At 42.9% G+C, this 16075-nt stretch overlaps 2 protein-coding genes across 4 annotated transcripts in view; both read right to left on the bottom strand.

Moving 5' to 3' along the window:
- Positions 1 to 5867: 5867 nt before the first annotated feature.
- On the bottom strand, positions 5868 to 9328 carry LOC136434888 (UDP-glucuronosyltransferase 2C1-like). The gene is made up of 4 exons (XM_066427988.1): positions 8386 to 9328; positions 7698 to 7917; positions 7053 to 7272; positions 5868 to 6729 (listed from the first exon to the last, which is right to left on the bottom strand). The coding sequence occupies exons 1-4, from the start codon at positions 9253 to 9255 to the stop codon at positions 6447 to 6449; spliced, it is 1593 nt and encodes a 530-aa protein (XP_066284085.1). The 5' UTR covers positions 9256 to 9328; the 3' UTR covers positions 5868 to 6446.
- A 2331-nt stretch (positions 9329 to 11659) lies between these two features.
- The window catches only part of LOC136434884 (synaptotagmin-9-like), a 156786-nt gene continuing 152370 nt past the window's right edge, over positions 11660 to 16075 (bottom strand). For all 3 annotated transcript variants that reach the window (XM_066427982.1, XM_066427980.1, XM_066427981.1), the window contains exons 10-11: positions 12395 to 12523; positions 11660 to 11927 (exon numbers count right to left, since the gene is read on the bottom strand). In XM_066427982.1, the coding sequence (XP_066284079.1) occupies positions 12420 to 12523 (104 nt within the window). In that variant the 3' untranslated portion in view covers positions 11660 to 11927; positions 12395 to 12419. The remainder of the gene's footprint in view (positions 11928 to 12394; positions 12524 to 16075) is intronic.

The raw sequence follows: 16075 nt of genomic DNA, 5'->3' as shown, positions 1-16075 counted from the left end.
GAGATGTAGGTATATTTAGGAAAGGTGAACACACCTGGACATAAATTATGCTAATGAGGACCTCATTTGCATAATGTATGTATATCCCTTACCGTAAAGACTACGGATGGCATATTTCAGATGTAGATACCTTAAAGAGAGGTGAACACACCTGTACATAAATTATGCTAATGCGGACCTCATTTGCATAATGTATGTATATCCCTTACCGTAAAGACTACGGATGGCATATTTCAGATATAGGTACCTTTAGGAGAGGTGAACACACCTGTACATAAATTATGCTAATGCAGACCTCATTTGCATAATTTATGCATAAACTTGTTTTTCCCTTACTGTAAAGGCTACGGATGAGATGCAGGTACCTTTAGGAAAGGTCAGAAAACCTGGCCATAAATTATGCTAATGAGTGCATTTTGCATAATTTATGCATATCCCTAACCTTAAAAGCTACGGATGTCATATTTGAGATGTAGGTACCTTTAGGAAAGGCCGAACACACCTGGCCATAAATTATGCTAATGCCGACCTACTTTGCATAATTTATACAGAAACTTCGTCATATCCTTACAGTCAATGGTAAGGATGTCATATTTGAGGTGTAGGTAATGGGAGGGGAATATTCTGCATTTTCCCGAAAATGTTGCCATTCTAGTTATTTATTTATTTATGTATGTATGTATGTTTGTAATGTACAGCATAAATCGAGAAGGTTTGGATGGATCGTCTTGATATTTGGTAGGTGGGTAGGTCTTGATAAGACTTGGAAATGATTAGATTTTGGGTTCCCTGGCGGCTTGTTACGATACTGCAGCGGAACTTCCTGTTTTGATATCTCGTGTTCTGGACATGCTATGAAACTGATCTTTAGTGGTAGATAGCTCTTTGGACAGAGAGTAAGTGGTATGGGTTTGGGCCCCCTAGGGGCTTTTTTGGAACTGCAGGAGCAGGTTTTTGCATCTGACTTTGAAAGGGAATAACTCAAGAAGGGCTTGATGGATGGCAATAATTTTTGTAAGTAGATAGCTTTAGTGATGATGTACATGATTAGATACTTTTTATGCAAATCAATATCTAATTTGCATAATAAATGAGGAAAGTTCATACATCCGCCAAATTCCATGATAGGACTCTGAAACATGTGACATATGTAACTGAGGAAGAGAGAAATATTAATTGATATGAAGTATGCAAATGAAGACCTCATTTGCATAATTAATGAGAAAATACTATAACTCAAGATGGCCTTTATGGATGGTCATGATTTTTGGTATGTAGATAGCTTGTGTGATGCTTAGAATGATTGGACGCTAATTATGCAAATCAGATTTTAATTTGCATAATTAATGAGGCAACTTTAAAAATCTTCTTTGTGCCATGATATGACTATTCAAATTGTAACTGAGGAAGAGAGGAATGTTGAAGATAGAAAATATGCAAATGTGGGTCTAATTTGCATACTGAAAATGAGAAACTACTATTATTCCATACTGGTAAATGACGGAAATTTCATGCATTTAATACTTTTTTTGTGGCATCGGGAAGTTATGTGAATGTGAACATCGTTGAATCAAATTATGCTAATAAGGGCCTCATTTGCATAATTGATGATCAATATCAGCATAACCTTTTTTGTTAAGCTCATACTTTGTTAAGCTCATACTTTGGACATGTCATATTTTAAGACAATCAACTGGTATGATTTATAATTGATGAGAAACACTCCTAATACTTCAGTCACAATGGTTAAAATCATTTGGCGAAGGTATGAGGTTGTGGAACTCTAGTTGGTTATGCAAGTATGTCCACATTTGCATAAACTATATCAGTTTATAATCTTCTCTACCCAAATAACTTATTTATTCATTTATTCATTCATTATGTTATTATATAATTATATAATAATATAATAATAATAACTTTATTGCACAACAATTGTACAAGGTACAAAGTATGGCATTCACTGGTACATAGATGACATTCTATTAGGCTAACCAATCTATCTAATACAATATTATGTAGTAGTCTATCTTAAACAATATGGTGTAGTAGTCTATTATATACAATATGGTGTAGTAGTATGGGATGACAATGGGATTTTACAATCATTGGAGTAGTTTTTTTTACGTCTAGACATTCTTTGATATATTTCCCAATGTATACCATGCATGGGTTGTCACATGTCATTATGTGCTTAGATTTGCTGTTAAAGTCCATTGAGATAAATCCTGGTAAATCCGACGATAGCATTGAGTCTAGTGAATAACGTATATCGAAACTTACGTAATACAGTGTGATGTCACAACTGCCTCTCGGCTTCTTCAGCTGCTTCCTCCCTTCACTGGTGGTTTCGGCCCTTCAGCAGTACCTCCTCCGGGAGGCGGGGCAGCAGTACTGGCCAGGTACTGCTAGCCGAGATTCTTCCACTGTTTGTCTCCACTCCTAAACCACAGCCAGCGGGACGCCTTCTCCGCCTCTTCTGCTAGCTTTTTTGTTACTTCCCTCCTTCTCTTGCCCTTCACTCCTGTGACACCTAGTGCCCTCCACATGGATTGGCAGATGAACCCTCTCGTACCTATCTCCACTGGGTAGCAACTTGCTTTCCACCCTCTTTCTTTGCACATGTTTAGCAACTCCTGGTATTTCAATGCTTTTCTCTCGTATGCCTCCTCTGCTCTCTCTTCCCAGGGGACTGTCAGTTCTACCAGTATCACCTGTTTTGTATGCTTGGACCATAAGACCACATCTGGTCTGAGCCTTGTTGCCACTATCTCTTCTGGGAAGACCAGCTTTCTGTCCAAATCAACCTGCATGGCCCAATCAGTTGCTGTTGCAAATATGCCTCCTTCCTCTATCTTCCTCTTTGGCCCATTCTTTGCTTCTCCCTCCTTCACAAATCCTATGAACTGTGGCCCCTTTCTGCTACGTTGTCTTTTCTTCACTCTCTCTTCCTCCAGGGCTACTGCTAACACCCTCAGCACTTTGTCGTGCCTCCACCGGTATCTTCCTTGGCTCAAGGTCACTGGGCACCCTGAGAGGATGTGGCTCAGCGTCCCTCTTTTCCCACACAGACCACAGTTTTCTTCTTCCTGCATGCCCCATCTTTTCTTGTTTGCTGGAGTGGGGAGTAAATCGTACACAGCTTTGATGAGAAACTGGGTTCTCAGGGGCTCCCATCTGTATAACTCGCTCCACATTACCCTTCTGTCCTTTATTCCTTCCCATCCCGTCCATGCACTCTGAGATCCTTGACTCACTGCCTGTGCTCTTCTATACTCCTCCTCCTTCCTTCTAATCTCACTCTGGACCATGTCCCTTCTTTCTTTCGGTCCTGCGGTGCACCATCTCTGGTTCACTGTTCTACTGGCACCCAGTCCCAATCTTCCCTGTGCCACCACTCCTATTATGTCTCGATGTCTCAGGTTACTTTTCGCTTCTTCAACTGCTGTCCCCACGGCCCACTTCCTTCCAGTTCTCATCTCTATTCCTGCCTGGCTGACTCTTTCATCTCTACTTCCTTCCAGGGACATTACAGCTCTTGCTTTGCAGACTTTGTATTCCTCCACTACTGATGCCAATGGGAGTTGCAGCCTTGAGGTTCTGCAGTACAAACCGATCTTGCTTAGGCTCGGTGGGAGGCCCATCCATTTCCTGAGTTGTTTACTGATCTTCCTTTCCACCGCTTCTATAGTTGTAAGTGGGATGTCGTACATCGTCATTGGCCACGTTATCCTGGGCAAAAGACCATACTGGTAGCACCAGACCTTAAACTTCCCCGGCAGTTTACTTTCCTCAATTGCTTGCAGGCCCTTTTTGACTTGCTGCCTGAATTCTTCGATGTTATTCTGGTCTCCTAGCGATTTGTCGAACTTCTTCCCCAGGCTCTTGATTGGTTGTTCTGTCACTGAAGGAATGGTCTCTCCCTGGATCTCTAGCTGAATCCGGTCACTCACTTTTCCTTTCCTCAGCACCAGCTTTCGACATTTCTTTGCTTTAAATCTCATCCTTGCCCAAGTGGCTGACTTCTCTAGACTCCTCAGCATCCATCTGGTACTTAGCACACTCTCAGTTGTTAATGTCAGGTCATCCATAAAGGCCTTCAGCGGTTGTTGCCTCACTCCTGATTTTCCTCTTGGCCCTCTGCTCTGCCCTGTGGCTGGCTTCATCACTAGGTTCATTGCTGCAACAAATAGTATTACTGAGATTGTGCATCCTGTTATTATCCCTCTCTGCAGTCTTTGCCAGGCTGTTGTACTTCCATTGACTGTAAACCTGATTTGCAAACCATCAAGATACTGGAATATGATTTCCCGTGCTTGCTGTGGTACATGGTATTTCTCTAGAGCCATCTTTATCAACTGGTGAGGTACTGAGCCATATGCATTTTCAAGGTCCAGCCAGACCACTGAAAGGTCTTTCTTCCCTGCTTTTGCCTCCTGTATGAGTTGGGTTATAATACTTGTGTGTTCGAGGCATCCTGAGAAACCTGGTACACCTCCTTTTTGTATTGATGTATCAATGTACTTGTTCGCCAACATGTAGTTCAAGAGCCTCTTGGCCAAGACTGCAAAGAATATCTTGCACTCCACTGACAGTAGCGATATTGTCCTAAACTGGTCTACTTTCTCTGCTTTCTCCTGCTTGGGGCAAAACACACCCTCTGCTCTCTTCCAGGATTCTGGTATCGCTCCTTTCCTCCATAATACTCTGAGGAGTTTCCACAGCCTTCTTGTGAGCTTGGGACATTTCTTGTATACTTTGTACGTAACTCCACTGGGGCCTGGAGCTGAACCTGCTCTTGCTTTCTGTATTACATCTTTGACTTCTGCCAACTTTATCTCACTGCAGTCCATGAGATGTTCTGGTTCCGGTTCTGCTGTTTCCTCTCCCTTCCCTAGGGGCCTATCTCTGTCCTGATCACCATGCGTTACTCTTAGGTGTTCTTCTACTTCCTCAATGCTGCAGGTCAGTCTCCCACTGGTTTTTGCGCCCAGCATCTGCTTGGTGAATTTGAAGGGATTTGCCACGAACGCTGCCCTCCGTCTTTCTTTGTTTTTCCTCTTTCTCCTAGTTCTTTCCGCTCTCCCGAGGCTCAGTAATCTTTTCCTTAGCCCATCTCTCAATTCCTGGAGGGCCTCTCTTTCTGCCTCCTCTGCTCTTCTCCATCTCTTCCTAAGAGTTCTCAGCTCCTTTCTAATCCGTTTCCTTTCTCTCTCTCGGCGGTTAGGCTGTTCTACTCGCTGTCTACCCTTCCCTATGGGCTTTTCTCCGAATCTCTCCGTACCGACGCTGTGTACAATACTCATCATTGCTTCAATTTTCCTCTCAGCTGTTCCTGCTAACACATTCTCTAGAATACCCTCCAGGTCTTCATCCAGCTGATTCCATACTTTCTCCGCGCTACTTGGGGGCCACTTGACCTGGCTTTTCCTAGGCTCGCTCTTCTCCTTCTCTGCTTCAACTACTGGTGCTCTCGGCACATCTTCTAAGGCCTGCCTAACTGGCGTCCTTGGCTCTGGCTCTGGAGCAGAGTTCTGAGAGTCTGTCTGATGCTCTCCTCTTCCATGATGGTCCTGAGAACTGTGGTTTTCGTCCTGTCTCATAACCTCCTCCGTCTCACCGAGGATTGTTTGCCTCATGCGTTGGTCAAGGTTTTGCCTCAGACAGCCCATCTTTGTCTGATGGATCTTGAGCCCTCTTTTGTTTTTACACACTTTTCCACACCTGCATACCTCTGCTACCCGTGTACATGTGGGTTGTTCAGGTCGTAGTCGGAGCCGTTGCCAAGTCATTACCATGCTTTCCGTTCCAACGGTGTTCTCTTCCGCCCCCCCTCTCGGGAACACCTGGGGGTATTGCTCTGTATAGTGACTTGTTGCAAGTCATATTTGGGACATACAATCAAAAAGTGATATTCGTCTTCAAATACCTCTGGACAAAATGGGCAAACCCTCTGGTTGATAGGAAGTTTTTGAAATCTCCCCGTTTCTATACTTAATTTATGACAGCCAATTCTGAGTTTTGTGATATAGAAAGCTGGAGACAGCCCTGGTGTCCATACAGTGGTTCTTGCAGATCCTTTGATACTCAAGACCATGATATCATTGTTCACATTGTAACACTGAACCGTCCTGGGGCACCTACTATCAATATCATTGCATTCGTTCCGAATGTCGACATGCATGACCATATACGGGCACAGTAGATTCCTAACTAACATTAGAGAGAAGTTAAACTTCCTTTCCGATAGTGCTGCGGACATGCCGCTACTGAAGTGGTGGTTGCATTCGATAGGTGGGAAACAACTGAAAAAAGTGATATCATTGTAAAGGGTAATTAACACGCTTTCAAGTGATATACATGTATAATCTGATAAAGTATTAACATGACATGATCAACCAAAATCAAGTTTCTGAACTTTTTGTGTTGAGTATTAGTTTCAGTGTCTACTGAGACTTCATCTTGCCGCCACCTTTAGTGCAACACTTCCTACAGAAGAACGAACAGCTGCACCACACGGTACCCAGAACAACTAAACAGACGCCAAACAGGAACGCAGCCACGTCCAGCAGGTAGTACTGGTACCACGGCAGCTCCACGGCGCGTGCGCGGAGATGGGGCAGTCGGCCATGTTTGATGACGTGTTCTATCCACCAGACGGCCCGCTCCATGGGTGACTGGGGCTGGTCACGGTGCAGGCGGGACAGGCGGGCTGCCGTTTCCTGGTAGCTGTGAGGTAGGATATAAAAAGTACTAAGATAACTATGAATAGTTTTGTTCGGGTATACTTTGATGTAAGTCACTTCGTTGCTGAATAGTATTCACCAATCCTTATATTACTATGATATTAATACCAATACCACTACCACACTCAATCCCTCTTTCTTTCTTTCTTGTGTGTGTGTGTGTGCCTATGTGTCCGGTGTGTTTTGTTTAAACATATGAGTGTACGCTGTGCTGTCATCAAATTTGAACTCATTCTCTTCTGGGCCACGTTACACAGTAAGGACGATTTGACGTATACCAAATCCTGTATGCACAACCAGCAGTACCTGTTGTTGGTGACAACATGAAGAATAGCCTGGTACAATTGGTCGGCTGTGACCGTGCTGAAGTCCAACTTCACCCCCAGTCCCCTGGCCACCACCCGGGCGGCGTTGGCGGGCTGATCCCCGAACAGCGGCAGACAGACCATGGGCACGCCGTGGTGCAGGGCTTCGTACAGTCCGTTCGACCCAGCGTGAGTGATGAAGGCTCTAGTCTTTGGGTGGGCTACAACAAATATAGTAAATCACAAGTAAATACTAACGAATCATCTGAAAAAAAGGACTGTATGAAAATGCACACCAGGCATTCGAGGGATTCTATGCCTGTAATATATTTCACTCAGGGTTACTACTATATTCCCATTGTTACTTCGATTTTCTACTTCTTCCCTATGGTTTGTTTGAATTATACTTGTCAGTTTTTGTCTTGTAGTAATAAGACAAAATATCCGTTTTGTTTTTGATATAATAATAAGACAAACACAACATCAGTAGAAGTTCTTATTAGAATCGTCCCTTACCTTGTTTGACTACTTAGCATTGTTATCTTGCATAGTACTGTCCTTTCCTTTTTCTTGATACTGTTTCATGTTGCAATTAGCCATCGGGCAAGAACTTGAAAATTAATTGATAATATAATGAGAATCTTACCCAGCAAGTCGTTCTGAGGAAGCCATTCAAGCAACTTGGTGTTGTTGCCCAGACCGGTGGGCTTCTCTCCCACGTACCGCCACACCACCTTCTGTCGGAGTCGGGCGAAGGCTGCCGCGAAGATTTCGATCCTCGCCGTCGACATCGTCTTCACCATCGACCCGAAGCTGACCACAACCACCCCATCGTCTCCAGAGCTCTGGACAAACGCTTCCATGTCCTGTGGAAAGATAACTTTGGAAGTTTCACAACACATACATATACAGTCACCTTGACACTCAGTCTCACTGGACAAAGTAAGAATTGGACACAGAGCCGGACTTTTTTGCAAGAGGAATAAAAGAAGCAATCTACATCAGGGCTTTACAACCGTCCCTTAACAGTGACGGGGGGCGTCATAGACTTTTTACAACGTTGACCCACTGCTCTCTGAGTCACGTGTCCTATCTGCATAACGTGGCGTCATAGAGACAGTGAATTGCTCATTCCTTGACAAAAACTGGAGCTGATCAGTCGAAAATTTCGATAAGTCCAAATTCTTTTGTTGGAAATTGCAGTTTAACTTTGATACAGAATGGTGAATTTTCTCGTACATCAAGCGACACCAATGTTGAGATAACGTCTGTACAGTATATATTATGACCACAGTTCCTTCTCGCTACCCGAATCCGGAAGTATGATGATTCACCTCAGTGAGTGGGACGGCCGCACGGACATTCAGTCCCCCAACCTGAACCATGCTGGGCATGCTGGGACGAGGATGATCCAGCACATTGTCCGTTCGATAAAGCCACAAGTCCGTACGTGACGTCACGCTCTGAATTGTTTCTTTCTTGCCGATGTACTTGCGGACAAGTCCGTCATAGATGCTGCTCACACTCTGACGTCCCACCACTGGTACAAGAGTAGACATGACAACGTTCTGAAGTCGTTTTACAAAGGTCATGTCATCGGTAAAATCGGTAGATATAAATGGCACGTACGACAGCGGCAGCGGTACACCTGTAGCTTTTAGGTCGAGGAAGTAAGGATCTGCACGCATAACCGCGATGTGCGGGACCCGGGAGTCTAGATGGGCTGAGAGGACAGCGCCGCAAGGGAAAAAGGGGTCAGAAATCACCACACTGTACTGACGTGCCCTTAGCTGATCCAACAGGTTGCTCTCTTCCAACAATAGGGCACAGTATTGTTTAAGATACTCTGGCACAGAAGCGAATGCTTCAATTAATTCGAAGAGAGACAATACTCTAGCCACAGAATGGGCTTGGTCTTGAACTGCCTCGAGTGTTGCTCGCGTTCCTCCGTCTTGGAATGTCTCAAACTGAAAGTCAGGCCACTCTGCTCGTCGTTTTTCTACAATGTCCTCTGAAACAACCACAGTGACGATATAACCTCTATCCACCAAAGCACGGCCAATTCTGGCCAGAGTTATCCAGTGGCTGTTGCCAAATGGCGGAGGTACCAACAGAACCTTCTCTGCGCTGCTCCTGTGTCTGATCAGAAAACCCAAGAAAACTAGCAGACTGGCGGAACATCGAGGCTTCGATACGATTGCCATGTTGCTTCCTGGATTTCTTTCCGAACAACATTCAACAGAGGGTCAAAGTTCATGGGGCAAGTGCAAAGAGGTCAAAGGTACAATTACAGGGGAGACTAAAGGGATACAATAAATGGCAGTAATGCATGTAGCCCTATGGGGAAGTTAAGAAAAAGAAGGTGTCATTATCTCAGGAATCAAAACATCAGACTACAATAACTTACCCTCAAATACTAACCAGTTATGTCAACTGTCATCAGATTCATCCCTGACAAATTCTATACGGCTATTCTCCAGATAACCCCCCCTAATCAGAGCCCTTGGATAGGCCCTACAGGCTTCAAACACCCAGTTGAAGACCATCCCACTATATCAGGGGGGTGCCAAACCCCACAAGGTAGAGAAAGACCATTTATTTCAACTTATTCAGCAAATACAGAGTCTATCCTACCACAGCCTATCCTATATTGCCCAGATTTCACAAAAAATCCCACCAAAAAGAATTTTCAATGGTTTAAACCATGTTTTTTACTTGGAGTCTCTCATCGTGCAGTCTGGGCGCAGGCGCAATCCCTTTAGTCTCCCCTACAAAGCTCACACACCGTAGCTATTGCGCTTGATGAGTGATTGAAATTTGATTTGTTTCAACAACGACCCTCACGTATCCGACCTTGTATTTGGTCGATCATAAGTCAGATGTGCTTTTATAATTGTATTTCACTTCATATCACGGGAATGGAAGTGAAACATGTTGTTTTCGGTCGTGTTTCTTCTCCTCTTGCCATCTGGTCCTTAGATTCATTCTATCATTTTTGGTCCAAATGACCTGAAATTTGGCACAAAAGTAGATTGGACAGATACCCTAAAGTTGTCCTCTTATACAGGCCTCTAAGATTATCTTACTGAGTTTCAATGTTTTGTCACTTTCAGACCAAAATTGTATATTTTGGGCCCCCAAATGCTCTGGTATACAATTCTTCAGAATTCTGGCACCAGCTCCCAGAACTCTGCAGAATTCTATCTCCATTTCCCATAATTCTGCAGAATCCTGGCTACAGTTCCCAGAATTTTAGATCTGCAGAATTCTGGCACCAGTTCCCAGAACTCTGCAGAATTCGGGCTCCATTTCCCAGAATTCGGCAGAATGGGGATACTCCCGGGGGGGGGGGGGGGGGGAGAAACGGCTGCTACATATTTACAACTTCAATTTCACCTACCAGGTGTGATATGAAGCCATTTGGGTTTAAGCGCATTACTGAAATGTGGGAGTTAGATCTAAATTAAATTCCAAAATTACACTGAGGGCTGTTTTTTTTTTTATTTCGGTCACACGTGGCTCCTCCGTTTCAACAATTAGAAATACTAAATGTCCACGCTGCCAATAAGCTACAAATCAGTAGGTTTCAGACGTAAATCCTACTGCACAGATGCCAAGTCAATGGGAAAGTAATCTTTTGGTGATTATCTTTTTATTTCCGATAACAAATAGGGCACATGCATCAATAGGGCACATGCATAGTCCATAACCCAAAAATAACATTACGGTGGACATATGTTCAGGCACACATACCCTATCATCATTAATCATGATGGTATAATATGGTCAGCGTTTCAAACGGGGGATACATATGGGTCGGTGAGCTGTAGTGTATGTTTGGCATGTGGCATGGCCATGAAGACATGAGTACATATCATGCAATACCTGTACATAACGTACTGGGGTGTTTTGTAATGTTGTAAAGCACAGAGAGAAAAAGGCGACAGATTCCTCGAAAATAACAGGTGTAGCAATTCCCATCTATCTTTAGAGGCGTGTCGGCGTTGTTTGCTTGTGGGTTTTTTCAGCTTTCAAGAGAGTACACAAAGCTATCTACACGGGGGATGGTATGGATTGGCACGGAACCCCTGGCTGATGATTTTTGTTGGATATAGCGCGACCTTGCACATTACTAATTTCGACATTACTCTAGCAGATAGCTTGTGATGTAAGGACAATTGGTGTAGGTTTGGGCCCCCTAGCAGCTTGCTCTGGAACTGCAGGGGCGGTGTTGTCAAAATCTACCAAGGTGAATAACTGAATAAAGGAACGACGGATTTTCATCATATTTAATATGTAGGTAGCTTAGGCAGAGATGTACATAATGAAGTGGAATTCGACCTTAATTTGAATAATTAATTTCACATTATAGGACTCAAATACATGTATCATATGTAGTTTATTGCAGGTGGAACATTACGATGTCAAAACAGATATCGATTATGCAAATGAATGCGACTTAAGCGTCCAGCAATATGGCAATATAAACATGTAAAGGTAAAATACTTAACATTATACTTAACGTACGGCCATACCTAACTGACGCTAGATTAGCCACTGAACTACCGGTATTGACGTTAGCACACAAAAAAGTAAAGCAGGAAACAGCGCAATGGGAGGGGCAATTTTAATTGTGCAGATGCCAGACCCTTGTCGTAAAAGTGAGACAGAATTTCAAAGCGAGTTTTTTTGGCAGTGCCACAGGGGTTAAGCCGATCTGGTGCTGTTGGGTTCAGCGTCCAGTGAAGATGGAGTCTCCTCCCCACGAGCACACACCGATCTCGGTGTTGAGGACGGAGGAGATGGAACCCGGGTTGGGACCCATGCACCTCAGTCCAGGCTGGCACGGGCATGCGTAGTACAGATCGTACGGGTGCTGTGTGGAAAAAAGGTAGGCTTTCGTGGTCTTCTATAATATTTTGTGGTGACGATTATAGTCTTCAAATGGCCTAGCTCACAATAAGTTCAGGGTAAAATAATGTCACACACAAAAGAACATACCACCACTACTACTACTACTTCTACTACCACTACTATTGTCAGTCAGTCTATACAGACTAGGACACATACTTCCGAAAATAATTTCATCAGGTTGGTAGAAAATAGGATATGGGAGATTCTTTATACACAACCAGGTATTGATCTCACCTGCTAACAAACATCGAAACGTTAGCAGGTGAGATCAATACCTGGTTGTGTATAAAGAATCTCCCATATCCTAGGGCACATACTGTGTAGACCAGAATTACAAAACAAAAAGTGCATTAAATATTGTTCAAGCGGTCGAAACATACATATCAAAAGTTCAAGGAACAGTTCCAATGGTTAAAAAAAGAGACGTACTTGTAGTTGGCAAGGCTCGCCCTCCTCAGAATACTTCTGGCAGGTCCGAGTCCCCACCAGGAACGTGTCCCTCTGACAGCACATCTCCGACTGACACTGCATGCTGCTCAGGCACGACGCCCCTTCGTCCTGCATACAGGGACAGGCAATCTTTAGTGACACAACAAAAAGTACAGCAACGTTCGTAAAGCCCCTATATCATTGGACCCGCGACACGTTGGTGGAATCGCTGCGTCGTAAACTGAGTTTGCGTTACCTATGACTTTATAATTGGACTATCATGCAAAACGTACAAGTATGACTTAAGAGACAACAAAACACACAAAGCTTAAAATGATTTTAGAGAGCTTTGTCAAATCGCCCTGTCGCAGCGAGGCTGCCAACGTGCCGCGAGTGCAGTGAGATATGAACTTTAGGTCCTCTACAACTATAACTATCTATACAAACAAACAAACAAACAAGTGAATACAAATGGATGAACCTACGTACAAGTATATGAATAAGTCAACATATTGAATGCAACGTATACAGTTTACACAGTGACTATTGATTCTATTTTTCTGTTTTATTTGCCTACTAGTATTTGTACACAGTAAGGGTTATCTCCTCCTAGGATGTTAATTGAATTTATCTATAGAATGGAATGTAGTGAATTTTCTTGAACAAACAGACAGAAAGGTGAATACTTCTCTACTACTGAATGGAGACCATTGAGCGACCACAATCGTATTTGTATGACCTCTGACAAATTGATCCAAGATATGATATGATATGATGTAAAAGTATGATTTGAATGACAACAAAAGTTGTAAAATTCGTGTCTTTATCAATGGAATTAGTTTGCACTACTTGGGATTTTTTGGTAGCTTGACGGTCACTCAACGGTCGCAGTACAACATGTACAGTACAACGGTCGGTGTACATGGGGTGTAACTGCCATTTTATAGAATAGCAGGTATTAGTTTAGCACCAAAAGTGGGAACAAATAAACTATAAACAGTTTAATTTTTTAGATATAAGTTTCAAGTTTAGGCAAGTTGAAAAAGTTCTCATCTAAGCCCTTATTGTTTTGGTAATTAGGATGTTAAGTTTTATGTTGTACTATATCTAATAGTTGTTGCCATACATTGTACCGTGTACAATTGTCGTACAATATAGTTTTTTCTCCTAATTGAGGCCGTATGTTATTGTAGACATAACATGAGGTAAATGATACTAAATGGAAATCTTCGATCATTCTAGCATTCAAAGCAGACTCGACGGTCTAATGGTCAATATGCACTGTGCCCTTGGTGTCTTGTATGTTGTTGTGGTCTAGGGAAAGGGGACGAAAAATGCAAACAGGAAAACACAGGGCGGTTTTAGGTATGTGATTCACATAGTAACTGTCTTTCATCAAGGACAGGAATGACCACCAGTAGGATTTTTTTTAAAGTTGATGAATCAATAATATCAACCACAGCCTGCTCTACCTTTGCACCACATACAGCTTTGTCACGTATGCGACGCAACGCATTCCGTCATTGATGACGTAAGACAAACTATTAAGTCCCGAACTTTCACTGTCGAACCATGAAATCAAGAATGACTTGCTGTATCGTAGGGCGGTTGCATAGGAATGTTACTACGGAATATCTTCCAAGAACACAACATGGCTGCGTTTCACGTCACCCTTCTCGCTCTAGAAACAAACATCATAGCTGCCCGCTACACCATGAGTAGAAGGGGAAAGTAAAAGTATCCACGAAAAGTGATTCTTGGATTCTTAAACAATCGATATACAGAATAAACCTCGTAGCCTTTATACGAGTAAGATAGTTGCCGTAATAATTCTTCTGTAAGAGGAAAGGTCACGGCCTTGAAGGTGCACAAATGTGACTTACAAGATTGAAGAACAGATCCTTGATGTCTTCAAAATTGTCGAGAATGTCGTCATGCATTTGTTGATGATCAAAGGAGGGTAGTTTCCCGATCCCCGCCTGTGCGGTGCCGACCACGACCAACAGCAACAGCAGACTCTGCGCCATCATATTCCACAAAGGACCGCGACAAACTAAAGATAGAGCCTACAGCAACGGTTTGCGTTATGCAGGGCAAAGGGCTCGGTAGTCTATTGGTGCGCCTGTTATAGAATTGTGTAAGTTGCTTCTTTTGCTTCGCTGGGGGTAAAATATATTTACTTTCCTACCTTTATATATGTCCCTTATCACAGGGCGTGCTTGTCAAAGGTCAAAGGTCGGTCTCTATTCTGTGATATCCCAACATGATACACGTCTGACGTCATGAAATGTGCCTGTCAACGTGAAATGACGTGCGTGTATGTATCAAAAGGAAATGCCATTCACCACAACACGATAGTGTATTCTTCTTGGACGAGACCCGGACGTTTCCCCACTTCTTAATCAACATATTTGATGAGGTTTTCGTGTTCAAATACTTTATGGAAGAGGAGATATTTACGTATTTTTCCTGGCTTTCATTTTCATCAAAGCCTCTCAATCCCAATTTTCGTTCAGCCATCGGAGCGTCAAATTATCTCTTGAAATCTCATCACTGAAAGAAGATTCGGATATAGAAAGACGGTGCCGTCATGGCGTAAAAAACATTTATCCTTTTGGTTGGCTGACACACAGCCAGGGCTGCCCAACTAGCCTGTACATGTGGATTTTACGAAGGGCTTACCCTTCTGACAAATACAAGACATTACAATGGAATTATACATGGACAGCATAACACTCTGTAACAATATTCTAAGAACATAAAAACTATCGTATATAAATTATCTAAGATCTAAGGATTCTAATCTAAAGTTCTCGTGACAGGAGGCTGGGAAGGTAACAGGTGTCATTTCTCGCGAACTTTGGATCCTTGTAGCCGCGGTGGGTTCAGTCGTTCGCGCGATCAATGACACGTGTAAGATGGACCATTAAGATTATTTTTCATGACATTGGGACGGACACTTCCAACCTATGCAAGATTTCAATAGATTATACAATGCTAATGCACGTTACTCTCTGATCCCCATGGCATGTGCAAAATATCAACAAAAAAAACATTTTCAGCCATTTTTGTTTTTGATAAAAACAAATTTTCAGACTGGTTGTTCTCAGTGTTCATTCCTGAGTCGAGGACTGTCTTCAAAACGTTGCAGAAGAACCTGTTGATTTACAAATTGTTAGCTTAGACTTCAACTTACTGTTTCTAAACAAGACTCACTACCTGGACACCGGAAGTGGAATAACGTCAGGCCTGGTAGCTTCCGGTTAACCCTTACCTAGTAGATGTATGTATGACATAGATTTAGTGTACACTTGCACGCATTCATATTGTCTGTGTACCAAAGAGCAACAGGCTTTTTGTTTGCTGAACAAAACAACAACCATACTGTCGAATAAAGTCTCTGAAAAGCTCTTTGTAATTCTGGCTATATCCACAAAACATACCTATAAATAACTAAAGGACTCTCATGTGTGTGTTTGTGCACTGTATTGTGACCATCAATTCAGTTGTGTATTTCTTGTTCATTGCATTCAAATGTCCATTCATCTCCGTTTTGAATGGACGTGTTCCTAACACAACTACCAGATTAAGATAGATTGCAAAACCATTCCATCGTCCTACGGTATACATACACTAGTAATGCTGCCTTCAGAAACAGCTTATCGGGGTACTTCCGAACAG

Source organism: Branchiostoma lanceolatum, chromosome 5 (genome assembly GCF_035083965.1).
Source record: "Branchiostoma lanceolatum isolate klBraLanc5 chromosome 5, klBraLanc5.hap2, whole genome shotgun sequence".
Classification (NCBI taxonomy): domain Eukaryota; kingdom Metazoa; phylum Chordata; class Leptocardii; order Amphioxiformes; family Branchiostomatidae; genus Branchiostoma; species Branchiostoma lanceolatum.
This window is presented reverse-complemented; position numbering and strand designations above follow the sequence as displayed.

Coding starts and splice junctions, on each gene's coding strand:
- LOC136434888 (XM_066427988.1), bottom strand. CDS start 9,255: ATGGCAATCGTATCGAAGCCTCGATGTTCCGCCAGTCTGCTAGTTTTC. Junction 7,918..8,385: donor CGGCCGTCCCACTCACTGAG/GTGAATCATCAT, acceptor ATCTTTCCACAG/GACATGGAAGCGTTTGTCCA. Junction 7,273..7,697: donor TCCTCAGAACGACTTGCTGG/GTAAGATTCTCA, acceptor TATTTGTTGTAG/CCCACCCAAAGACTAGAGCC.